Source organism: Symphodus melops (assembly GCF_947650265.1).
Source record: "Symphodus melops genome assembly, chromosome: 13".
Taxonomy (NCBI): Eukaryota; Metazoa; Chordata; class Actinopteri; order Labriformes; family Labridae; genus Symphodus; species Symphodus melops.
The window spans coordinates 25,725,542-25,750,680 of record NC_136703.1 but is presented as its reverse complement, the minus strand read 5'-3'; the positions used below and the strand labels follow the sequence as shown (position 1 = coordinate 25,750,680).

The following is a 25,139-nucleotide window of genomic DNA, read 5'->3' as shown; positions in this document are numbered from 1 at the left end:
ATATTCTTTCAGTGGTTATTGAATTACTGATGTTTTATATTCTAATTAAGATTTAATATGAAGATAATGACATTCAGGATCAATTACGAGGATCGATATAATTGTATTATTATAATAAAATAAATTCACACATCCAAGTTATAGGTTAAAACATGTACGAGTACTAATTTTAGAAACTTTAAGAAGTGTGTTATTGTCATGAAATCCTGGTTTCAGATTAGACACACTTAACATGTAAAAGATAAATAAGATACTTTACTTAATTAATAAAAAGAAAAAAAAGTCTTAGGTAATGGGAATATTATGCTATTATTTATTTATGGAAATTATCACATTTCAGTTTTACCAACTGTCAACACGTCATTTAAAAATATCCCTGATCCTTATTTTACCTTCACATATAATCCATTTAGTACAATAAATGACCCATTATCAATAAAATTACAATATAGAGTATATTGTGTGGTTTCACGGTAATGTGTTTAGATTATAGTGTCTATGTGGTTGTCTATTAAAAAGTGAATAAAACCCGACCATCAGTGAGAACTTTGAGTTCATTTCTTATTCATGACAGCCACGTCAGAGACTTTTAAAGAAAATATTTAAACTCAAATAACCTAATGTTTGAAATGGATAGACTGAACCTACGTTATTTATTGTTGTTGAGTACGTACATCACCTTAAATATTTCCAACAGTTATCAAATACAAGGAAGTCATTTTAGTGCTGTAACGGGACGTGTCTTGTCTTGTCCTCCACCTCTCAGTGTCTCCACGTCGACTCAGTCTCCTCCTGCAGCCGGTCACATCGTCGAGGAACAGCAGCTCTCCTCTTACCTGGAAAAAGCTCTGAACGAAGGTCCCAGAAATGTGCTGCTGTTCCTTCAGGACAAGGTACGCACGCACGTACCTGTGACCCATCATCAGACCTGCCATGCAGGTCAAAGGTCACTGGGGGAAAGAAAGAGCTCCCAAGCTGTCAGTCTTAATGACTCAAACTGCTGACTGTCCTTCCATTTTATCACTAATCAACTGATCTCCACTTTAAACCTCTAACCTAACGGTAACCATAGTAACAGATCCCAGAATGACTCTTACATTCCCTTTCCAAAGATTAAAAACTCAAAACCCCTTTCTGCCCTACAATCTTACAACAAAAAACATCATTTCTGTCCAACACTCGTTTTTAAACTGGACTTTTTTAAAGTGTCTCTACAGGTAAATTATTGTTGTTAAAAAACATGTCTTCTGTGGTCTCCACCCAGATGAGCATAGAGGACTTCACCATGTACGGAGGAGCGTTTGGAAACAAGCAGGACAGTGTTTACCCCAACGTCGAGGTGAGAAGATGTGATCCACTGTTGTTGAAGATTGTCGAGCTCACCGTCTGAATCTTTGTCTGTTCCTGTCCAATCAAATCAGACTGAAATAAAACCTTGAACTGAATAATAATAAGCGTGTTTGCAGGCCGCTCTGATGTCCTCGTCCTCCCGTCTGGTCTTACCTGCTGTGTCCTGGCCCGCCTCCAACGCAGTGATTGGTCAGCTGCAAGACCAATTAGAAACGTCCCCTCTGTACATGGACCCCGAGACCCTGAGTCAGCTGAGACTGAACGCCTCCTCTCCCGCCCTGCTGGTGTTCAGGCTACCGTACGGCATCGGGTGCGTACACGAGACAGAACAGGGCAAACGTATGATTAGAAGTTACTCACAGATTTCAGGCAGTCTGAGCTCCACGGATGACTCAGCATGCATCATTACATTTTATCCATGATTGTCTTTTTTATCTACATCTTATCTCGGATCCTGCAGGGCTGATCTGATGTCTGCTAAAGAGATTCTCAGTGGAAATGGTGAGGCTGCTGTTCAATCCCTCAATCCTGCAAATCGTTACTCTGGCTCCGCCTCCTTTCCAGTCCTCGCCCGTCTCTGTTTTAGCATGTAGATTTGTTTTGTTTGTCACACTTTAAGCTGAAGTACTGTTTTTCAGATGAGGTGATCGGTCAAGTGATGAGTATAATGAAGAGCCAATCCGTCCCATACACGGCCATTTACACGGCACTGCGTCCCTCCAGGGTGAGCTGACGTCTTATTGGTCGCATTAATACACATTTCCAACGGGGTGGAGTCGCTCTGCTGCCGTTTGATTGGTTTGTTGTTTCCTGATGATTTTGTCTTTGCAGGAGGCGGCGTCTCTGTCCATGGAGGCAGGCCAGGGCGGAGGGCGCTCTCTCCTGCAGTACAGAGGAGGATACAGGGACAGGGAGCGAGAGCGGGAGAGGCAGCGCAAGGCCAAGGAGAGGGCCGGGATCTACGGACCCGTGGAATTTAAGGTGGAGTTTTGCTTCCTGGTTTTCTGTCTCATCAGAAAAGTTGAACGACGTAAGAAACATGCAGCAGTGCCAAAGTCTTCATGTCTTTACAGGAGGGAGATCAAACCTGCATCCTCCTGTGGGCCAAAAGCCTGTCTGTGAAGATCCTTCGGAGCGGTCAGTGGGAGGAGCATGACCTGACCCCGTCGACCTTCGGCGAGGGCGTCAGCCCCAAACTCCACGGCTCGACCTGCGACAGAACCAAAGCCAGGTAGCTGACGCCGTCAGGCCTTTGTTTGAGTCCTAACACTCATGACCTCATATTGAAGGGACGTGTTGTGTTAACACATGAGCGCCAGGTGTTTTCATACACGCGTTCAAATTTATCTCAAAATAATAAACAACAAAAAGCTAAATTATCAACGTGATGTGACTGCAGGAAGCCACAGGACACCAATGTTTGCTCAGTTGAGTTTAAATTGGATCCCAAAGAAAGCATAAAAACGAGACTTCAGTGATCCTCAGGCGGTGCAGATTTGATCCTCTTCCAGTAGGTGGCGCTGTACTCACAGACGAGTTGGTTTAGATTGGCTGTGATCAGGCCAGAATTGTCATCATTCATGTGAGATTTGAAGAATATCTGATGTCTTACATGGAAGGTGGTACTTCCTCCTGGCAGCAGGGGGCGCACAATCATTATTTTTAATGTAAGGACTTTTTTTTTTTCTTTTGTGTTTGTCGTAAAAGATTCGTTGAGTTTTTAACGAAAGGAGAATTTTTGAACAAGACATTTAGTCTGATGATCATCCAGGTGAGTTTGTGTCTGATGACTCGATTGTTTTTTTATTTGTATTTTTTAATTTAACCAGGAAGAAAAAAACTCATTGAGATTAAAAATCAGTTTTTCAAGAATGACAAAACAAGCAGCAACATAAGTGACAACAGGAGAGTTTCAGACAACGAGCAGCCAACAATACAAACACAAGAATACAACAAATGTTTGTCATGTTCATCCACAACAACATCTACAGCAAGATGCCTCCAGCCTCTGAAAAGCATCAAACGAGATGTGTTAAAGTAAAGGAGCGAAGCAGCTCGGACCGTCCTCCTTCATATTTACAGTCGGTGCTTCTTTGCAGGTTGGTTCTGAACTACGAGAACGTCCTCGGCCACCGCAGCTTCAAACTGATGTGAGTGGATCTTTTCTTTAACTCCACCCCCCGTACCTTTCTCTCCTCCCGTCCCCTTAAATCTCTTCAACTTTCCGCATTGTGCTGCTCGCGTCTTCGCAGCTTTGCCATGAGTCAGCGTCTGTACAGAGTGTCAGCTCGCCGCTGGTTCACGCTGGACACGGTGGAGCTCGAGTACGACGGGACCAAAGCCATGTTTAACGGCAGCCGACACATTTACGCTCCTGCCGAGTACTCGTACCGCTGCGAGTCCGTCACCAACTTCCGCTGGCCGCTCCTCACCCCGCGCTCATCCAAGGATCCGTCCAACCAGTGGAGGGTCTCTTTCGAGGACTTCCAGGTGAGAGAATCTGCGAGATTCTGTTTTATTTATGATCTGAATTAATAATTTTTCACTGTATTTCTCACAAGCATGATGCATTAAACGCTCCACAGATCCAGGGCTTCAACGTGAGCAGCAGCGAGTTCTCGTATGCCAGCGACTGTGCGGGCTTCTTCTCTCCCGGTATCTGGATGGGTCTGATAACCAGCCTCCTCATGGTCCTGGTGCTGACCTACGGCCTGCACATGATCATGCAGCTCCACACCATGGACCGCTTCGACGACCCCAAGGGCCCCGCCATCTCTGTGCCCCAGACCGAGTAGTAACACACGCACCAAAACCCTGTTTCAGCAAAGCGGTCCGCTTTGGTTCAGTTTGGGGAGGTTAACCCTGATCTGTATCCACAGCCAACCGTATCCAACCTGTCAGGTGGGGCGGACGGGGGACACTTGGGACCCCAACAGATCGGTTATTTTGGTACCATTCCCAACTTCTGACCGTGTAAATAAATGTCACTGAACCGAACTGAACCGGACCGCTTAGAAACGGAGCTTTGGTCACGTCATCTTCACTCCTCTCTCTCTCCCTCAAACGCTCCTCTTACCGCTGAATGCCTCCCTCCCTCTACACTCCTCCTCCTCTTCATCTGTAGTTGGGCATTTTGCAGACTAGTTAGTGACGTGTGCAGAGTAAGGGTTTAGTATGTGTCGATATCCTGGAACTGAAGAAACAAGTTTGTGTCTCGTGTTGGAAGCGTTACGCTCAACAGTCCAAGCCGTCCTCAAAGTCTCCTTTGATCTCAGACACGTAACGGAGGCTCAATGGTTAACGAATACGATTATCACTCTTCTCACATTTACCCCTCTTTGTCTGTCCCCAATCTGGAGCCAGCTCTTTGTGGTTCAACCACTTAAGATCTGGATTTTGGATCCAGATTAGCAACAAGTCCTTGCTGGTCCACACGAATAAACTGCTGGGGGCGGGGTTATCACGACCAAAAGAAAACCACGCAAAACACTGTCGTGAGCCTAACAGCAGACGTGATAGGTCGCACCCAGCATCTCTCCTGATTCTTCTCTAGCGTTCAAGAAGTTGACGTGGAAACAGTCTTCATCTCGCGTTCTGACCCGCGTGGTCAAAGGAGCTTTGAGGAGAGCAACACGTAGCGTTGATCCATTCGAGACACATACTTGGGGTGAAGTTATCAGGCTGATGTGGATAAATGTCGTCCGTGGAAGAGTTACGATTGTACATAAAGGGACTAAAGTTAAACATATTGAAATGAAATATTTATTGATGGAACTACTTTTTGTGTGTTTGTGTCTGTGTGTTCAAGTGAAACGATGTTGAATGAAGGATGATCGACGAGTCATATCGCTGCATAACGTCAACCTCCAGTATCCTCCATCGCAGAGCAAAGGGACCATGTTTGTTTTTTCTGTTCAAATTATCATGAATACTGAATTCATAACGAGGCAGATTTTTAAATCTGATGTGCACTAAAATACTTTTAATGTGAAACTATTTCTTTCTTTTATGTTGTTGTTTGTTGTGGATTTGAAATGTGAGGTCCTGATTTCGGTCCTGTGTCGTCGTGCTGCTGTGACCCCAATAAAACATCTGTGAAAAAGTTCTGTTTGGTTTGAATGTTACGGACAAGACTGTGAGCTAGCTGCTATGCTACAACCATCAGACACGGTATGAACGCTGTGTCACGCCACAGCTAAGTGAAGCCTCCACGCCGCTCACGGCTTCACTGAGAAAAATGCAACAACATACCCTCTTAAAGCGACAGCACACATCAAGCAGAGATCTACTTGCTCTTCATGGTGCACTCTGGTTGTTTCACTTTTTTATTTTTGGGCATTTTTGTGCCTTGATCACAGAGGTAGGAGAGTGGATGCCGGACATGAACCCGGGCCGCCGGCGTGAGGACTAACCTCGATACATGGCGTGCACTAACCACTGCGCCACCAGTGCACCAGTGTGAGGGGTTGGAGGTGTGTCGCTGGAGGAGCTTACTCTAAATGTGTATTTACTGAGAACTTCATTAAAACTCAGAGGATAGGAAAGACAGGAAGTCGTTCTTCCTTCATTCACGTTTTATTCAAGATCTAAGGCTTCAGTTTGACTTCAGAAACAAGAGACAACTCTCTGCAAAGACAAAAAAGTAAAGTTCATGTAACAATCTAAAAAAGCAGATTAATCAGGAAGTGGATTTAAAGTCTGACATCCTGATATCAGGCAGTAAACTGGCTTCTGCTCCGACACCTCTCATTAATCTAAACACAGACTGAAGATATTTTGCTGAAATGTTTGAAGAATAATCGTAACCTCATCTCGTTCACACTGGATCTGCAACAAGACCGAAAACAAATTCATGTTAGGAGAATTAAATCAACAGCAGTACAAAAATATTTAAGGAAATTTTACATTTTAAGAATAAAGTTGGAACGTCAAGAATAAAACTGTAAAGGACCAATCAGTTTTGGACGCCCCTGGGTTTGCCAGATATGAGAGCAGTTATCAGGTGAACAGGTGTTGCAGCGATGGAAGCGGGCAGTGGAACTGCTTCAGATAGAAGTGATTGTACCCGAGCTAAAAAGCCTCTGCATGTTTCTAATAAGCTCCAGCAGCAGAAAGCTGCTCAAACTAGGATCAATGTTGGAGATGCTTTTGAAACATGGAGAGAGGTTAGAACGCAGAAAGCTTTACAGACCCATGCAGAGCTGGCTAAACACTGAAGCTACAGTGTCCCACCACATGCAGAGCTGGCTAAACACTGAAGCTACAGTGTCCACCACATGCAGAGCTGGCTAAACACTGAAGCTACAGTGTCCCACCACATGCAGAGCTGGCTAAACACTGAAGCTACAGTGTCCACCACATGCAGAGCTGGCTAAACACTGAAGCTACAGTGTCCACCACATGCAGAGCTGGCTAAACACTGAAGCTACAGTGTCCACCACATGCAGAGCTGGCTAAACACTGAAGCTACAGTGTCCACCACATGCTGACCTGTGTGAGAGGAGGGGGGGAGACAGCTGTCTGTGATGATTAGAATTTAGACTACAGTACCCAGTTTAAACACTAGGGGGAGTTACAGAGTTGCATACTACTCCTTTAAAAACTTCATGCTCTAATCATCATGTTCCTTTTCCCATGAGGCCGAAAGGTGAGTCACTTACTCAGACAGGTGTAAGCCACCTCCAGGTACTTGTAGGTGCCGAAACAGGGATCTCCAAAGTCTGCGTTGCTCGCTCGGATAGTGCAGCTGTTTTTACCGTTGCACCTGTGGGTGAGAATCACAGGTTAAAATATATGAGGGGATTCGATGTATGTAAACGTGCAGTGAGTTTGAGTCGTACCTTTCAGCCACTTTGCTCACAGGCTTGGAGCAGAGGATATTTTGAAGTTGATTGATTGGACGCTTGTAAGAGCATACAGAGCTGTCGTGGCGTCCATAATGAGCCCCGTATAAAGATATAACCTGACCAGCGTCTGTCAGAAAGAGGAGGAGCTGTGAGCGCTAAATGAATCTTCTATGTCAGTCATGATGAAGTTATCAGAAGTCAAAGTGATCTCACCACAGCGTAGGTTTGCAAAAGAGTTCTCACAGATGACCTGGTGAACTGTGAGAGGAACACGAAGCAGGTTAGACATCAACACTTAAGGGACATTACATGCTAACGTGTTTATACATTTTATTTACTGTATAGGCACCTTTCATGACACTCAAGGTCACCTTACAGAAGAATAAAAGCAACACAATAAAACATGAACACATTCAACAACATAAAAACAAAGAAACAACAGTGAGGAAAGTGGTGTCAAACAGAATGAGCTAATCTTAGACGGTGAGATTTGAAGGTGGGGAGAGAGTTGATGTTACGGAGGGATTGTGGGAGGAGAGTTCTAGAGACGGGGGGACGCTCAAAACCCCATAGATGAAAGGCAAGGCGGAGAGGTGGTGTAGTGAGGAGCATGGAGGAGGCAGAACGGAGGGTCCGGGAGGGTGTGTAGGTATGGAGGAGATCGGAAAGGTACGGATGTGCGAGATTATGGAGAGCCTTGAAGGGGAGAAGGAGAATTTTAAAGTCCATACGGTATTCGACGGGGAGGTAGTGGAGCTGTTTAAGGACTCAGAGACGGACGAGGACGGTTGATGTTGCGCAGGTGGAAATATGCTGTTGATGTGTGCTTCAAAGGAGAGAGTGCTGTCGAGGATGACACCCAGGCTCTTTACTTGGGGGGAGGGATGGACTGCGGAGTTGTGGATAGTTATTGCAGCGATGTAGGACTTTCCAGAGTGGATTTGGTTCCTACCAGAAGAACTTCAGTTTTGTTACTGTTAAGTTTGAGAAAATTATGCAAGAACCAGGATTCAACTTCAAGGGGACAGTCTGAGAGGGATAAAGGTGGGAGGGCGGAGTTGGGCTTGGAAGACAGGTAGAGCTGGGTGTCATCTGCGTAGCAGTTAAAGTGGACACCAAATTTCCTGAAAATGTTACCGAGGGGTAGGAGGTAGATGATGAACAAGGTGAGGACCCAAGAAAGAGCCCTGTGGAACACCTGTAGTGACTGGGGAGAGCTGTGATCTGAAGTTTTTAAGTTGAACAAACTGAGTGCAACCAGAGAGATATGACTTGAACCAAGTCCATAGTCAGCTGCCACCAGGAGATTGTTTGTGTTTTTACCAGGGATGTCTCAGCGCTATGAAGGGGATGGAAACCAGACTGGAGTTCAAACAGTTTGTTGCCAGAGAGGTGTGTGTCAACATGAGCTGCGACTACTCTTTCCAGTATTTTTGAGAGAAGTGGCGAATTGGAAATTGGTCGGAAATTATGGAGATTATTGGGTTTTTTACGTATTAGAAATATCTGCAACAACGAGATGAAAGAGATGAAAACATTTCAAGTTAAAACGCTCACGAGCTCAGCAGTCAGCACGCCTGAATGTTCTGAATGCTCCTGATCGAGTCGAAGCCTTTACCGATCTAAATATCAAACAGTTTATCTTAAAGGTGTCACTGACCTGCTGGGAGGCAGGTGAAGGTGGTCTGCAGGTATTTGAATGTGCCGTAGCACGGATCGGAGGAATGGACGACATCTGTGCTGAATTCACAAACTTTTCTTCCATCACACCTACAGGGAACAAAGTTATGAAAACAGAAAGAAGAAACTCACTTTTACTGATCTTTACATAAAGTGCAAGTTTCAGTGATGTGTGTTTGTACAAAGTGCGATGTCTGAGGTCATTTCCTGTCTGCTCGATGGATGGATGGATGGATGGATGGATGGATGGATAGATGGATAGATGGATAGATGGATAGATAGATAGATAAAGTCTAAAACGGACTTTCACATTTGGACAGCAGGTCGGAGGGTCTCCGGAGGATGTTTTGAAAGAGTATGACGTGGAAATGGTGGACAAGGCAAAAAGAGTCCAATGCTCATTTTTTATTTTTTAAAACCAAAACCATCCATCCATATATACCGATTATCCGGGGCCGGGTCGCTGGGGCAGCAGTCTATGCAGAGATGCCCAGACTTCCCTTGCCCCAGACACTTCCTCCAGCTCTTCCGGTGGGACCCCGAGGTGTCCCCAGGCCAGCTGAGAGACATAGTCTCTCCAGCATGTCCTAGGTCTACCCCGAGGCCTCCCTCCTCGACCACATGCCTGAACCACCTCAGCTGACTCCTCTCGATGTGAAGGAGTAGTGGCTCTACTCCGAGCTCCTCCCTGGTAATCGAGCTCCTCACCCTATCTCTAAGGGTGCACCCAGCCACCCTACAGAGGAAGCCCATTTCGGCCGCTTGTATCCGAGATCTCGTTCTTTCGGTCCTGACCCAAAGCTCATGACCATAGGTGAGGGTAGGAACGAAGATCGACCGGTAAATCGAGAGCTTCGCCTTTCGGCTCAGCTCCTTCTTCACCACGACGGACCGATACAGCGACCATATGATTGCGGACTTTGCACCGATCTGCCTGTCGATCTCACGCTCCATCCTCTTCCCACTCGTTAACAAGACCCCAAAACAGTTAAACTCCTCCACCTGGGACAAGGACTCCTCACTGACCCGGAGAGGGCAGACCACCTTTTTTTCGGTCAAGAACTATGGCCTCAGATTTAGAGGTGCTGATCCTCATCCCATCTGCCTCCCACTCTGCAGCGAACCGCCCCAGTCCAGGTTTGATGAAGCCAAAAAGCAGAGATGAGATCCTATGGTCCCCAAACCGGATCCCCTCCAGCCCCTGGGCTTACCTAGAAATTCTGTCCAAAAAAATGATGAACAGAACCGGTAACAAAAGTCAGTCCTGCTGGAGGCCAACGCGCACTGGGAACAGGTCCAACTTACTGCCGGCAAGGCAAACCAGGCTCCTGCTCCGGTCAAACAGGGACCAGACCGCCCTTAGCAAAGGGCCCCAGACCCCATACTCCCGGTGCACCCCCCCACAGGACACCACATGGGACACGGTCAAACGCCTTCTCCAGATCCACAAAGCACATGTGGACTGGTTGCGCGAATTCCCATGAACCATCGAGCACCCGATGGAGAGTGTAGAGGTGGTCCAGTGTTCTGTGGACGAATACCGCGTTGTTCCTCTTGGATCCGAGATTCGACTAACGGCCGGATCATTCTCTCCAGTACCCTGGAATACACTTTCCCTGGGAGGATGAGCTCTTCCTGCTTAAAGTTTAAATAAGTTGTTTAGTTGGTTTTAGGGTCCACACCTCCTCTTGAGGACTTCCACAGTCCCCTGCTGAGAGCACTTCGTGTTGGTGAGGTGTTGAGGAGGATGACCTTCGCTGCATGTCTCTTTGTTCATACGTCCATACAGAGCTTTCTGCACTCTGATCACTCCACTCTCTGTGACACGAAGACAAAAATAAGATCAGAGTCAATATATTTAAGAAACTGGGGGATATAAAATACAAAGTTCTGTGATTCATTTTTCATGTCTTCATCTTCACAGCAGAGCTCTGATATCACACGTTACCTCAACACAGATTTTAAAAGTCGACTCTGTAAAAAGCTTTATATTGAGTCTCACCACAGCTCAGACGTTGAACACTGACGCTGTCATCACATACAGTGAGACTCTCTGTGGAAACACCTAAAACAAATATTAGACAGCCTGAGTTCAGGTGTGTTTCACAAAAAAATATTGACATGAATGAATATAAATATTTACCTGCTTTCATCAGTGAACATGTTGCTGCAAGCACTGAAAAAAAGAAATACTGCAGTCAAACGGTGTGACCTCGAGATCAAATGATCATGAACAATAACAAGAGTGTAAGTAGGTCATTTAAAAACAAAGCAACCACATACGTTGCCTTGTTGGAGTGATTGGAGTCGATTTCGGGGCCGAGGATAAGTACCCTTTTATTTTATTAAAGGAGCAGTCTGTAGCTCTGACCCCTAGTGTTTAAAATGGGTATGGCAAATTTATTAACATTAGAGAGCTGTCTCTCCTCTCTACAGTGGATGCTCACGCAGGTTGCCATTTGCTGGACACTGAGATTTAAGGCAAAACAGAAACCAGAATCCCACTGTGACATCACAAAGAGGGCACATTTAAAAGGGAACATTTTTATGTTTTGTAAGACTTTTGCAGACCACAAACAAAGGACTGGATGAATTTATTTTATATGTTGTGGGTCTGTAGACTCTCAGGTAAACAAATAAATGTTAAAAAACACTGTAAAAGTAGATTGTGACTGCTGCTCTTCAGATTAGTGGCGTCTTCACTGCTTGTATTTGTTTGCACCGTCCTTGAAGATTAAATCGAAGCTCAACATTTTTTAAAAGTCCCAACGACACCACAGAGACTATTTTACCTCCACAGTCCTGAGAAGTACCCACCTGCATGATTCCCATACACCTGTAAAGAAAGAAAGAAATTACATGGACCGCATCACCACTCATCTTTGATTTACATCGCGACATCACAGACAGACATTCATTTACTCTCCTGCAGGTAGTCAAAGAAACGTACATTTAGTCTTCTAAGCAGCTGCTGTGGTAACTTTATAGTTTAGATTTACAAACATCTTTAGAAAGATCAGATTTTAATGTGCAGATTACTTACAGCAGCAACCCACAGACCACTGGCCAAACAGAGGAGTGGGATCAACTTTAGACCTGCCGCCATCTGTGCAAAGACCAAGAGTAATCAATAAATGCACCATAGATACGGACATGCATTAATCAAAAATTTAAATGGAAATCACAATGTGGTCTAGTCTTACAGGAAGACTACAAGTTACTGAACGAGTCTTCTGGAGAAGGCGATAATAAAATGGGACATTAAAGGTAAACTATCTTTACAGTGAATATTCATGGATTTAAATGAAGAACAGGAATCTGTAAAGAAAAGTGAAAGCCTTACCTTGTAATGTTCACTGACCTCAAACTTCAAGCAGAGCCAAGTAAGAGTTTGTGTTTTCAATGGGAACAAAGAGTTTATATACACTTTACTCGCTGTTTGCAATGTCTTGGAGCGTACAGTGTTTGATTTACCTCAGTCTTCAGAAAAACAGAATTCTTTACAAATAAAGTGTATTGATTTACCGCCTCCCGTCCCCCGGAGCCGCTTGGAGTTATTTATAACCACAGTGAGAAAGAAAACATGACACTTTTAATATGTATGATTGTTAGCCACGTTAGCGTAGCTTGAGGCATGAGTTTAAGTCAAGTCATTTTTTTTATTTGCGTAAAGTTCACCCATCGGCAATCTGAACTCAAGACACTGTAGCAAAACAAACGGCAGTGAAAAACTATCCTGACATGCTCAAGGGCGACACCTACTGGATCAGAGTCATATATCCTTCCTTTAAAGCATCTCCTTCAACAACAATGAGTGAAATGACCAAATAAAATATGTTAAAAAACTCTTAAAAACACGTTTGATCCATTTAGATTTTATATTCCACAACTAGCTTACTCGAAGTGTATTTTACTGGGAACTTCAAAAGTAGAACATAAGACAAGTCGTTTTTGCCTCATTCATGTTTTATTCAAGATCTAAGGCTTCAGTTTGACTTCAGAAACAAGAGACAACTCTCTGCAAAGAAAAAAGTAAAGTTCATGTAACAAGCTGAAAAAGCAGATTTATCATGCAACAGACTGAAGTGGATTTACTGACATCAGGTCATAACAATGAAATATAAAGTGAGATCAATTCAAGTGGCTTCTGCTCCGACACCTCTCTCATTAATCTAAACACAGACGAATAATCGTAACCTCATCTCGTTCACACTGGATCTGCAACAAGACCGAAAACAAATTCATGTTAGGAGAATTAAATCAACAGCAGTACAAAAATATTTAAGGAAGAGGAACATGTGGAAATTTTACATTTTAAGAATAAAGTTGTAAAGTCAAGAATGAAACGCTAAAGGACCAATCAGTTTTGGACGCCCCTGGGTTTGCCAGATATGAGAGCAGTTATCAGGTGAACAGGTGTTGCAGCGATGGAAGCGGGCAGTGGAACTGCTTCAGATAGAAGTGATTGTACCCGAGCTAAAAAGCCTCTGCATGTTTCTAATAAGCTCCAGCAGCAGAAAGCTGCTCAAACTAGGATCAATGTTGGAGATGAAACATGGAGAGAGGTTAGAACGCAGAAAGCTTTACAGACCCATGCAGAGCTGGCTAAACACTGAAGCTACAGTGTCTCTACATGCAGAGCTGGCTAAACACTGAAGCTACAGTGTCCACCACATGCAGAGCTGGCTAAACACTGAAGCTACAGTGTCCACCACATGCAGAGCTGGCTAAACACTGAAGCTACAATGTCCAACACATGCAGAGCTGGCTAAACACTGAAGCTACAGTGTCCACCACATGCAGAGCTGGCTAAACACTGAAGCTACAGTGTCCACCACATGCAGAGCTGGCTAAACACTGAAGCTACAGCGTCCACCACATGCAGAGCTGGCTAAACACTGAAGCTACAGTGTCCACCAACATGCTGACCTGTGTGAGAGGAGGGGCGGAGCCAGCTCTCTGTGATGATTAGAGTTTAGACTGCATTACCCAGTTTAAACACTAGGGGGCAGAGTTGCTCCTTTAAAAACTTCATGCTCTAATCATCATGTTCCTTTTCCCATGAGGCCGGAAGGTGAGTCACTTACACAGACAGGTGTAAGCCACCTCCAGGTACTTGTAGGTGCCGTAACAGGGATCTCCAAAATCTGCGTTGCTCGCTCGGATAGTGCAGCTGTTTTTACCGTTGCACCTGTGGGTGAGAATCACAGGTTAAAATATATGAGGGGATTCGATGTATGTAAACGTGCAGTGAGTTTGAGCCGTACCTTTCAGCCACTTTGGTCACAGGCTCGGAACAGAAGATATTTTGGAGTTCATTGATTGGACGCTGGAAAGAGCATACAGAACTGTCGAGGCGTCCATAATGAGCCCCGTATAAAGATATAACCTGACCAGCGTCTGTCAGAAAGAGGAGGAGCTGTGAGCGTTAAGTGAATCTTCTGTCAGTCATGATGAAGTTATCAGAAGTTAAAGTGATCTCACCACAGCGTAGGTTTGTAAAAGAGTTCTCACAGATGACCTGGTGAACTGTGAGAGGAACATGAAGCAGGTTAGACATCAACACTTAAGGGACATTACATGCTAACGTATTTCAAGCTAACACGCTAACAAGTTAATCAGTCAGGACGCCCTCAACTTCCTGTCACTCAAGTTATCTTTTTTAAACCCCTGGAAACCCAAACTGAGAATAAACCTTATTTTCTTTTTACGCATTTTAGAGGAAGGATCGAGCACTAGCATGAAACCAAAACAAAATTTTTTGGGGGACGCCTCCTCCACTCTAAAGCCTCCATGCTCCTCCAGAGACAACGGACACAATGGGCTTTGGCTCAAGGTGCTAAATATTCCCCCATGAGAGGATCTCTTTTAGGCTTGGCTACACATGAGATGGTTTTTTGGGCCCGATGTGTTAGGGGGCGGGGCTAGACATGAACATCTTAAAGGGACATGTTGTGAAAAATCCACTTTTACTGTGTTTTTGAACATTTATTATGGTAACCTGAGTGTCTGTCGACTCACAAAATTTGACATAAATCCATCGAGTCCTTTGTGTGTGGTCTGCTTTAGTTTTACCACACAGAGAAAATTCTTCAAATGTTCTCAGTTTGTGACATCACAAGTTGGATTCTGGTAACCCATGGACTCCACCTCCAGCCTACAGAAAACTTTTTCACAGGTCTTTTATTTTTATTCTCTCTACAGAGGAGTGATATCTTCTGGGAAAACTCAGGGGGCGGGGCTTATTGCATTTAAAGAGACACACACCAAAACGGAGTGTTCAGAAAGAGCTGGTTCCTACAGAGACACAAACCTCCTCTGCTGCTCATTCATGTTATATTTGCTCAGAAACACATTTGTTTCATTTAAAGCACAGGAGGGACTGTTTGAAAAGGTGAAAAAAGGTTATAATAGTTCCCCTTTAATGTTCCCGATCGAGTCGAAGCCTTTACCGATCTAAATATCAAACAAGTTTTCTTAAGGGTGTCACTGACCTGCTGGGAAGCAGGTGAAGTTGGTCTGCAGGTATTTGGATGTGCCGTCACACGGATCGGAGAATCGGACGATTTCTGAGCTGATTTCACAAACTTTTTTTCCATCACACCTACAGGGAACAAAGTTATGAATTAAAATGGAAAGAATAAACTCACTTTTAAGGATCTTTACATAAAGTGCAAGTTATAGTGATGTGTGTTTGTACGAAGTGTGATGTCTGAGGTCATTTCCTGTCTGCTCAATGACAATATCTCAAGTCGTGTTCACTCGATGCACTGATTCTTTCAAGGAGGAAAAATCTTTTGAATAGATAAACTAAATATTTCCTGTGTTTTAAAGAGACTTTAACCTTTTTTTCTACATCTCATCCGTTTCAAAAGAGTATGACGTGTAAAAAAACCAAATAATAAAATTTCAATAAAAGCGAAAACCTTGAAGAAATAGATCTATGAATTAAAGAAATGTGAAACGTACGCTCCTTAGACCATTTCGCTCGAGTCATTAGAAAGTTCTCTTCTGGGTCACGAGGGGTTAATTAACTTTTTGAATGCAGGGATTTTTAAAATCATAACCAAACCGCGAACTCCAGTGTGGAAAAAAGAAGCCAATTCAAAAATGCAAACAGCTGCAGTTCCCCAAGTCTCCACTAGAGGCTGGCTGCAGAACTCTTCCTGCTTAAAGTTTAAATAAGTTGTTTAGTTGGTTTTAGGGTCCACACCTCCTCTTGAGGACTTCCACAGTCCCCCGCTGAGAGCACTTTGTGTTGGCGAGGTGTTGAGGAGGATGACCTTCACTGCAAGTCTCTCTGTTCATACGTCCATACAGAGCTTCCTGCACTCTGATCACTCCACTCTCTGTGACACGAAGACAGAAATAAGATCAGAGTCAATATATTTAAGAAACTGGGGGATATAAAATACAAAGTTCTGTGATTCATTTTTCACGTCTTCATCTTCACAGCTTTGATATCACACGTTACCTCAACACAGATTTTAAAAGTCGACTCAGTAAAAAGCTTTATATTGAGTCTCACCACAGCTCAGACGTTGAACACTGATGCCGTCATCACATACAGTGAGACTCTCTGTGGAAACACCTAAAACAAATATTAGACAGCCTGAGTTCAGGTGTGTTTCACAAAAAAATATTGACATGAATGAATATAAATATTTACCTGCTTTCATCAGTGAACATGTTGCTGCAAGCACTGAAAAAAAGAAATACTGCAGTCAAACTGTGTGACCTCGAGATCAAATGATCAATCAATATTTATATAGCGTCAATTCATAACAGGCGTTATCTCGAGACACTTTACAAACTGATCGAGAACAACAAGAGTGTAAGTAGGTCATTTAAAAACAAAGCAACCACGTACGACAACGATCATGAGAACTCAAAATAGTTTAGTTTTTCCTTCAAAGCCTTGTTGGAGTGAGTCGAGTTCAGGGCCGAGGATAAGTACCGCAGTCTGTAGCTCTGCCCCCTGGTGTTTAAAATGGGTACTCCAGTCTGAACTCTAATCACCACAGAGAGCCGTCTCCCCTCCTCCTCTCTAGAGTGGATGCTCACACAGGTCAGCATGTGGTGGACACTGTAGCTTCAGTGTTTAGCCAGCTCTGCATGGGTCTGTAAACCTTTCTGCCTTCAAAGCCCCGCCTACCTTCTCTGGTCCAATCAAATCCAGAGCATTCAGGAGCAGAATCTAAAGTTAGAAGGAGGACATACTGGCTGCTGCATTGTTGTCAGAGAAGCTTCAACACAGCAGGTTTCCTTCATGATCACACAGGAAGAGAGCAGCTCTCTGATTGGTCCTTTAACACCACTTGATTTTAAAATGTACAGATTCATTCTACTTTGAAACTTAAAATCATGAAAAATATTTAACCTGAAGCCTCATTAAAAAACTTTAATCGTCTTAAACAAACTTCCTGTCAAAACTAATCGTCGTGTTTCATATTTACAGTCGGATCGTTTGAGCAGAAATCAAATCTAAAGTCTGTCGAATACTTACACAGCGTGCTGCTGAGGCTGAAGACGAGCATGGTGCTGGTAGCGGGTAAGAAGTGGGACTGATGGCAGCTTGAAATTCACACCTGTATTTATATTTGTGGGTCGGGAGCTGTAAACCTGAAACGTATTGATTGATTACGTATTGACATGACTCAGATGGTAACGCCCAACTCGAGCTCGTAAATGACTGATAACCAAAAGGAAACAAAGAGTCCTGTAAGATTCACAGAAGGAAACTCGTAAAGTTAAGTCCAGTTCTTAATCACTAAGAGACGCACGGACTCCTGTAAGTCGAACAGGATGAATTGAGTATAAAACATGATTAAATAAGGGCTTTGCTGCTGTTGGTTGGCGGGCTTCATTAAAGCTCGAGAACACACACTGTGAGTTTTCTTCTATTGACAAAACGTCTGATAACTGGCAAGAACTTCTTTATTTTTTTCTGCTGATTTCCTGGATCCCTTTGAGGTGTGTGCTGTTACTTGTTCAGGTTACTTCCTTGAACACTTGACCTGATGACCCTGCTGATAAGAAGAGGTGTGGTGGTTTATTGAGAAGCTGAGATCAGCTTTTATTTTGGGCACTTTTACAAAACGTTACAGAGAAACAGAAAGAACAGGAACAGAAATTCATATTTTGTTGAAGTAAAACAATCACTTTTTTTAAAAAAAGCTTGAGGGTGGTTTCAGGCGATCCGGGTACACTTGATCCTAAAGCTGAGTTCATTTGTTCAGTGTGAACACGTATGTGTGCTGTACTCAGAGGCGTAGCTTGTCAACATGCAGAGCAGGGAATCCCAGACCAGCAGGGGGCCTCTGAGTGCTCATCAACTTGAACCAAAGCTGTAACACACAATGTGCATATTTTGCAATGACAGCAGGAAACCTCCCTAAGGGGCCCCTTCTGTCAGCACTCACTCTTGTTGCCTTAAGTGTTGCGTGCATGTTGGCGCTTCACAAATAGAACACATACTGTATTGTGCGATGCAGTTTCTTGTGTTCATTGTACAGACAGGACAGTGGATTGAGTCTGTAATCAGAGGGGGGGGGGGTGACGTGCGGGAAAGGGGCCTCAGGTTGGACCGCACGGCCTCCTTACAAGGCGTACACATCAACCACCACCCCACCGGCCCGTGTGATCCAGTTTAAAGACCGTAGAGGAGGGTGCAGTCGTGTGAGCAGACAATACGTTTCCCTTATTTGTTCTGTTTGGTGAAAACAATTGTGTTAATTTTGTTCTATAGACTGGAATAGTGATGACGTGTTCTTGAAGTCGTGAGGCCATGGGTTCGAACGAGAATTCTCCTCTGGGATTTCTGCATTGGACTTTGGGTCACTGCAGAAAATAATGCAAATCTGTTTTTAGGACTCATTCCTGACTCCAACAGCTCCAGTCAGGCGGCTTAAAATGTCAACACACAATAACAGTCCGAGTGGAGGACTTGTTGGGTGTGGCAGACTGATAAAAGGTTTTTTATCACTGATTATGAAAAGGTAGAAACACTGTTCCGTGGAATTCAAATGAGGAAGTTCACTCACATCATGCGTTAGTCATCGCGGTCTTCTCCCACTGTTCAGTCTACTCTCACATAACTCACATATATCCCCTCCTCCTGCAAATGTACAGTGAGAGAGTCCTTCCTGTTTATGAGGGAAAGTAGCTCAGCGTTGGTTTGTCAGCGAGCAAACAGAAAGAAACTGCCTGAAGCTTCAGAGTGATGGATGAACTACGACTGGGTAAAGCTCTGCTGCAGGTCTATGTGACTATCATGATCTTTTCATTTTCAAACAGGACGTCAGGAAAATTAAGCATCCATCCAGCCATCCATTTTCTACCGCTTATCCGGGGCCGGGTCGCGGGGGCAGCAGTCTAAGCAGAGACACCCAGACTTCCCTCACCCCAGACACCTCCTCCAGCTCTTCCGGTGGGACCCCAAGGCGTTCCCAAGCCAGCCAAGAGACATAGTCTCTCCAGCGTGTCCTGGGTCGACCCCGAGGCCTCCTCCCGGAGAGACATGCCCGGAACACCTCCCTAGGGAGGCGTCCAGGGGGCATCCAGACCAGATGCCCGAACCACCTCAACTGACTCCTCTCGATGTGAAGGAGTACTCTACTCCGAGCTCCTCCCTGGTAACCGAACTCCTCACCCTATCTCTAAGGGTGCGCCCAGCCACCCTACGGAGGAAGCCCATTTCGGCCGCTTGTATCCGAGATCTCGTTCTTTCGGTCCTGACCCAGAGCTCATGACCATAGATGAGGGTAGGAACGAAGATCGACCGGTAAATTGAGAGCTTCGCCTTTCGGCTTAGCTCCTTCTTCACCATGACGGACCGATACAGCGACCGCATGACTGCAGACGCCGCACCGACCCGTCTGTCGATCTCACGCTCCATCTTACCCCCACTCGTGAACAAGACCCCGAGATACTTAAACTCCTCCACCTGGGGCAAGGACTCCCCACCGACCCGAAGAGGGCAAACCACTTTTTTCCGGTCAAGAACCATTCAGAAAATTAAGCAGAATCATCTTAAACAAACTTTGTTCAGCTGGAGGAACGAAACATCAAGGTCTGAAGAGTCAAGTTTCAACACGTGTACTTTGGGGCTTTTATGTGGTTATTTAAAAAGGACAGGAGAGAGCGGGGAATGACATGATGAGGAAGATCTTGCTTGGTCGGATTTGAACCTGGGCTGCCCTCTTGGAGGACTATAACCTTTGGACCACTGTACTAGACCTTCAGCGCCCTCCTAAGTTTAGAAATCCTGTGCACTGTTGGTGATGTGCACAACATGCTGTGTGGTTTTGCATCAGGATGTTTTTTTTATAATTGTTTTTAATTTATTGATTCAAGTAGAAGCAGATGAAGTTCTGGATGCACTTTGAGTCCAAGACAAATTTCCACAAAGGAACAAGAAGGATGTATCGTATCATCTCATCAATCCATAAAACAAGACTCTAAAGCATGAGGAAGGCAGACAGGCTGATAAACAGATAAATCTTTTTATTGATTCAACTTGAATTTAATCAGAAGCGTCATCAGATCTGACTCCAGCGATGTCATTGAGGAGTGATATCTGCATCAAGCGACATCTCAGGTGAGAAACAGATTCTTCGAGATGTTTCACAGGTGCTTCTCACAGAAGAACGATCTCTTTGCAGAACACATGTTATCGTTGACATAATCCCTTCCTGTATGCACAAAAACAAAAAAGAATATAAAATTATGGACTTCATTAAAGACTGAAATTTGATCCCCCCTTATGTTTCAGTGAAGTCATGTTTGCACTAAAAAAGATTGCAGCTCTCAGCGTCTCAACGAGCTCTGATCAGGTGAAATCAGCACTTTCTTCAAATCCACACGACATCATGAGACATTTATATTTTAATTTGTTTCTTTGAACGTTTTTGTTTTGTATCTGCTATCTTTTGTCTCTTGTACAAATTCCCCGAGGGTCAATAAGGGGTTCATCCATTCATTCAAAGATATCAGAAGAGGAGGAAGGAAAGTGTTACCCTGAAAGTTCATCTCCATGCAGTTCTCACGTCCACGGTAGTTGCTTGGCTCTCCTTTACCCCAAAACTTGAAGTCAAAGAAAGTGCCATCGCTCCACAGCCACACGCCCTCCTGAAGGGAACATCTATGTGAGACTGATGGCCTTCAGCAGTCCATAACACAGCTTTCATATCTCCTGATTCAAATGTTCAAAATATTCAACAGCAGCTCCAACTTGGACGACTGCATTCGAGTCTGTTTATTTCTGACAATACTCACCTTTGCTGCATCATTTCCTCCGAGCCAAACAGTTAACTGTTTACCAGCCACTGCCTGAAGAGTAGTTCTGAGGAAGGTGTACTCCTCTTTAGTGTGGACAGAAGCCAGATTACCACCAAGAGTAGTGCAGTGACGCTAAAGGAGAGGTCGGAGAAGAGGCGGAGGTTTGAAGATAAATAGTGAACATCATGTCCTGAATGTGACTGAAGCTTTATTTCAAAACGTACCTCTGCATCGGCCCAATCCATCTGACTGAAGTGGAACATGTAACAGCTTTTGTCAAACTGAGTCCAACCAGAAGGGCACATTTTACAGGAACCTATCACACAAACGTAGACAATGTCAACTCGTGATGGAAAGACAGTTAAGTATTAAAGAGGACATATTCTCCCCCTTTTCAAACAGTCTCCTGTGGTCTCAATGAAACATCTGTGTTTCTGAGCTTTGGTCCAAATATATCATGAATCAAGCAGCAGAGGAGGTTTGTGACCCTGTAGAAACCAGCTCTCTCTGAACGCTCTGTTTTGGTGTGTGTGTCTCTTTAAATGCAATGACCCCGCCCCCTGAAGTTACCCAGGATACATCACTCCTTCACTAGCGAGAATAAAAATGGCGGAAGTCCATGGGGCTGAGATACCAGGGGAGTGGAGTTTTTTTTTACCAGAATCCCTCTGTGACATCACAAGTTGGTGTGTTGTCAGACCTCTGCAGACCAGAACAAAGGACTAGATGGATTTGTGGGTCTGTAGACTCTCAGGTTAACATTAACACATCTAGTATGCAAACATACACACATTCCTAATGGGTGTAGCCTTGGCCTAGAAGAGTTCTTCAGGTGGTCCCCAACCTTCACTGGGTGTTTCGACCCTTATCCACAACACCCTCCAGTGGGCGGGTCAGCAGTGACTGGCCAGGTCACTGCCCTCTCCTCCAGGCTTCCAGCTTGTGTCCTCTCTTTTGTGCCAGAGCCAACAGGAGGCTCTCTGCTGCTTCCCCCAGTCTACGAACAGCTGCTTTCCTCAAGTGGCCTCTCAGCCCAATCTTTGTCATTAGATCCCACGCAGATTGAACTGGGAATCCTCAACATCCAATTTCCAACAGCCATGTTGTCCACCCCTTATCCCGGCAGTCTTGGGCAAGTTGCTGGTATTTGGCTTTTTTCCTTTCTGCAGCTTCCTCACAGCCCTCCTCCCACGGCACTGTCAACTCCACCATGATGATCTTCTTCCCCTCTGGAGACCAAATGATGTCAGGTCTTTGGGTGGTGGACAGGACTGCTTCTGGGAAGTGGAGTTTCCTCCCCAGGTCAACCACCATTTCCCATCTCTGGGCTGACTGCTGGAGATTCTGCCTGGCTTGGTTGTGGGAAGCCGTTCTATGGCCCTCTTTCACAAAAGCGATGGTGCTGAACAGCGGTCTTGCTTTGGCTGGTTGCTTCTTCCTCCTCTCTTGCTCCAGGATGTCTGCGAGCACTGATAGCACCCTATCGTGATGCCACCTGTATCTCCCCTGTGTCAGTGCTGTCTTGCACCTTGACAGGATGTGTGCCATTGTTCCTTTTCCACCACACAACCTGCACAACTGGTCCTCCCCTCATCCCCCACCTGTGCAAATTGACTGGGGTCGGTAGGGTATCGTACACTGCTTGGAGTAGAAAGGATATCCGGAAGGGCTCCAGCCGTCACATGTCACTCCATGTGATGGTTCTCTTGGGGAGGTTCCACCTTGTCCAGGCACCCTGAGTTGTGAGCTCGATGGATTTTGCTCTTCTCCCTTCTTCTTCAAGGTTTCGGACTTCATCCTGGATCACGGTTCTCCTTTCCCTAGGGGTTGACTTTGACCACTGCTGGAAGTATGTGGTTCCTAGACCCCGTCTTCCAGTGCAAGGGTTACCAATGATGTCTTTGGTCCTGAGCGAACTTTCTGCGTGGTTGATCGCCGTGCTGGCGGCCCACTTACGGCAAGATCTTGTACTGACTCCTGCTTCCCTGGTGAGTTGATCCTGAGAGTCTCTATATGTCAATGACAGTCTGCACTTGGCGACTTTGAACTCCTCAACCACTGATGACATTGTCTGATCTTATGTAGAGCCCCAAGGATGTAAAACTTGGGGGTACTCCCAACCATCTTTGAAGGTGCTTGTTGAACTTCCTCTCCATTTCTTCAACAGTTGATAGGGGTACCTCATATATGGTGAGATGCCACATGAGTCTTGGGAGCAGGCTATGTTGGTAAATCCAGCACTTGTATTTCCCAGGCAGGCCAGACTTGTCAATCTTCGTCAGCCATTCTTCGACTTGTTTCCCTGTGTTGGAGATGCTGTTTTTGTCTGACAGGGAGTCATCATACCACTTCCCAAGGCATTTAATTGGGTTCCCCTGGATGTTTGGGATCACTTCCCCTTGAACTCGTAGCTCACACCTTCCAGTTATTTTGCCCTTTTGGATCACCATGCTCCTTGATTTCATGGGCTTGAAAGCCATTTTTACCCAGGTGGCCATGCGATCCAGTTCTTCCAAGACCCATCTTGCCTGCACATGAGTTGGTGTTATCACAGTGAGGTCATCCATGAATGCCCCAATTGCTGGCTTTTGACTGCAAGCGGGGAATCCTCGACATCCAATTTCCACCGTCAATAGCCATGTTGTCCACCCCTTATCCCGGCAGACAAATACAGTAAATGTTCAAAAACACTTTATAAGTGGATTTCTCCTAATATGTCCCCTTTAAAAAATGTTGACCTTCAATTAAAATCTTCAAGGACGGTGCAAACAAATACAAGCAGTGAAGATGCCACTAATCTGAAGAGCAGCAGTCACAAAGTCCCAACGACATCACAGAGACTATTTCACCTCTACAGTCCTGAGAAGTACCCACCTGCATGATTCCCATACACCTGAAAGAAAGAAAGAAATTACATTTAGGGCACCACTCATCTTTGATTTACATCGCAGACAGGTGCTACTACTCAGTGCAGGCAACTGTTTGGGGCCCCTGGCCAGGAGGGGCCCCCCCACAGTTAAAAGTAACAGAGCAGCGGCTGTTGTCAACAGACAACGTGGCCTTATAATGACTGTTGGTGTTCGATTCTTTTCATCATAGTAATTCTGGTTGGAGGGGCCACAGTTACTTTGGCTTTGGGCGCCAACAGACTCCAGCTCAACAACAATGACAAAGTGTTTCATTCATTTACTCTCCTGCAGGTTCAAGTCAAAGAAACGTACATTTAGTCTTCTAAGCAGCTGCTGTGGTAACTTTATAGTTTAGATTTACAAACATCTTTAGAAAGATCAGATTTTAATGTGCAGATTACTTACAGCAGCAACCCACAGACCACTGGCCAAACAGAGGAGTGGGATCAACTTTAGACCTGCCGCCATCTGTGCAAAGACCAAGAGTAATCAATAAATGCACCACAGATATGGACATGCATTAATCAAAAATTTAAATGGAAATCACAATGTGGTCTAGTCTTACAGGAAGACTACAAGTTACTGAACGAGTCTTCTGGAGAAGGCGATAATAAAATGGGACATTAAAGGTAAACTATCTTTACAGTGAATATTCATGGATTTAAATGAAGAACAGGAATCTGTAAAGAAAAGTGAAAGCCTTACCTTGTAATGTTCACTGACCTCACACTTCAAGCAGAGCCAAGTAAGAGTTTGTGTTTTCAATGGGAACAAAGAGTTTATATACACTTTACTCGCTGTTTGCAATGTCTTGGAGCGTACAGTGTTTGATTTACCTCAGTCTTCAGAAATAAAACAGAATTCTTTACAAATAAAGTGTATTGATTTACCGCCTCCCCCGGAGCTGCTTGGAGTTATTTGACAACCAGAGTGAAAGAAAAATGACTTTTTAAATATGTATGATTGTTAGCCACGTTAGCGTAGCTTGAGGCATGAGTTTAAGTCAAGTCATTTTTTTTTTTTTTATTTGTGTAAAGTTCACCCATCGGCAATCTGAACTCAAGACACTGTAGCA

At 44.6% G+C, this 25,139-nt stretch overlaps 4 protein-coding genes and 1 long non-coding RNA gene across 6 annotated transcripts in view; 2 read left to right on the top strand and 3 right to left on the bottom strand.

Moving 5' to 3' along the window:
• atp6ap1a (ATPase H+ transporting accessory protein 1a) overlaps nucleotides 1-25,139 on the top strand; it is a 31,455-nt gene that overhangs the window by 493 nt on the left and 5,823 nt on the right. The window contains exons 2-11 of one of the 2 annotated variants that reach the window (XM_079359793.1): nucleotides 767-893; nucleotides 1,265-1,339; nucleotides 1,467-1,660; nucleotides 1,811-1,851; nucleotides 1,989-2,074; nucleotides 2,182-2,331; nucleotides 2,424-2,581; nucleotides 3,450-3,500; nucleotides 3,603-3,840; nucleotides 3,936-5,454. In XM_079359793.1, coding sequence (XP_079215919.1) covers nucleotides 767-893; nucleotides 1,265-1,339; nucleotides 1,467-1,660; nucleotides 1,811-1,851; nucleotides 1,989-2,074; nucleotides 2,182-2,331; nucleotides 2,424-2,581; nucleotides 3,450-3,500; nucleotides 3,603-3,840; nucleotides 3,936-4,145 — 1,330 coding nt within the window. In that variant the 3' untranslated portion in view covers nucleotides 4,146-5,454. Of the gene's footprint in view, nucleotides 1-766; nucleotides 894-1,264; nucleotides 1,340-1,466; nucleotides 1,661-1,810; nucleotides 1,852-1,988; nucleotides 2,075-2,181; nucleotides 2,332-2,423; nucleotides 2,582-3,449; nucleotides 3,501-3,602; nucleotides 3,841-3,935; nucleotides 5,455-25,139 lie in introns of those variants that run through there. The other variant, XM_079359794.1, reaches the window with a different exon arrangement.
• On the bottom strand, nucleotides 6,075-11,112 carry LOC306834062 (L-rhamnose-binding lectin SML-like). Its single transcript, XM_079359823.1, has 8 exons — nucleotides 11,020-11,112; nucleotides 10,879-10,941; nucleotides 10,559-10,694; nucleotides 8,857-8,966; nucleotides 7,410-7,454; nucleotides 7,191-7,323; nucleotides 7,011-7,114; nucleotides 6,075-6,177 (listed from the first exon to the last, which is right to left on the bottom strand). The coding sequence occupies exons 1-8, from the start codon at nucleotides 11,027-11,029 to the stop codon at nucleotides 6,167-6,169; spliced, it is 612 nt and encodes a 203-aa protein (XP_079215949.1). The 5' UTR covers nucleotides 11,030-11,112; the 3' UTR covers nucleotides 6,075-6,166.
• Nucleotides 11,826-24,958, top strand: LOC306834070. The gene is made up of 2 exons (XR_013780440.1): nucleotides 11,826-12,354; nucleotides 24,889-24,958. It is a non-coding gene; the product is annotated as an uncharacterized lncRNA (long non-coding RNA).
• The window catches only part of LOC306834059 (L-rhamnose-binding lectin SML-like), a 36,122-nt gene continuing 24,033 nt past the window's right edge, over nucleotides 13,051-25,139 (bottom strand). The window contains exons 2-10 of the mRNA XM_079359817.1: nucleotides 17,383-17,498; nucleotides 16,546-16,578; nucleotides 16,405-16,467; nucleotides 16,090-16,225; nucleotides 15,371-15,480; nucleotides 14,361-14,405; nucleotides 14,144-14,276; nucleotides 13,964-14,067; nucleotides 13,051-13,094 (exon numbers count right to left, since the gene is read on the bottom strand). Of these exons, the coding sequence (XP_079215943.1) occupies nucleotides 13,084-13,094; nucleotides 13,964-14,067; nucleotides 14,144-14,276; nucleotides 14,361-14,405; nucleotides 15,371-15,480; nucleotides 16,090-16,225; nucleotides 16,405-16,467; nucleotides 16,546-16,578; nucleotides 17,383-17,413 (666 nt within the window). The 5' untranslated portion in view covers nucleotides 17,414-17,498 and the 3' untranslated portion in view covers nucleotides 13,051-13,083. The remainder of the gene's footprint in view (nucleotides 13,095-13,963; nucleotides 14,068-14,143; nucleotides 14,277-14,360; nucleotides 14,406-15,370; nucleotides 15,481-16,089; nucleotides 16,226-16,404; nucleotides 16,468-16,545; nucleotides 16,579-17,382; nucleotides 17,499-25,139) is intronic.
• Nucleotides 20,362-24,891, bottom strand: LOC306834066 (galactose-specific lectin nattectin-like). Its single transcript, XM_079359832.1, has 6 exons — nucleotides 24,470-24,891; nucleotides 24,030-24,048; nucleotides 21,380-21,471; nucleotides 21,153-21,287; nucleotides 20,894-21,005; nucleotides 20,362-20,569 (listed from the first exon to the last, which is right to left on the bottom strand). Exons 1-6 carry the CDS (start codon nucleotides 24,530-24,532, stop codon nucleotides 20,502-20,504), a joined length of 489 nt encoding a protein of 162 aa, XP_079215958.1. The 5' UTR covers nucleotides 24,533-24,891; the 3' UTR covers nucleotides 20,362-20,501.

Bases quoted from the DNA above. Each gene is read 5' to 3' on its own strand.
- LOC306834066 (XM_079359832.1), bottom strand. From the start codon at position 24,532: ATGGCGGCAGGTCTAAAGTTGATCCCACTCCTCTGTTTGGCCAGTGGT. The intron at 21,288-21,379 runs GTACGTTTTGAA...CCTCTCCTTTAG, and splicing joins TGGATTGGGCCGATGCAGAG to CGTCACTGCACTACTCTTGG. The intron at 20,570-20,893 runs GTAACACTTTCC...TTGTGCATACAG, and splicing joins CATGGAGATGAACTTTCAGG to GAAGGGATTATGTCAACGAT.
- LOC306834062 (XM_079359823.1), bottom strand. The intron at 8,967-10,558 runs GTGTGGACCCTA...TGTTCCCTGTAG, and splicing joins GTGGAAGTCCTCAAGAGGAG to GTGTGATGGAAGAAAAGTTT. The intron at 7,455-8,856 runs GTCAGTGACACC...TTCCTCTCACAG, and splicing joins CTTCACCTGCCTCCCAGCAG to TTCACCAGGTCATCTGTGAG.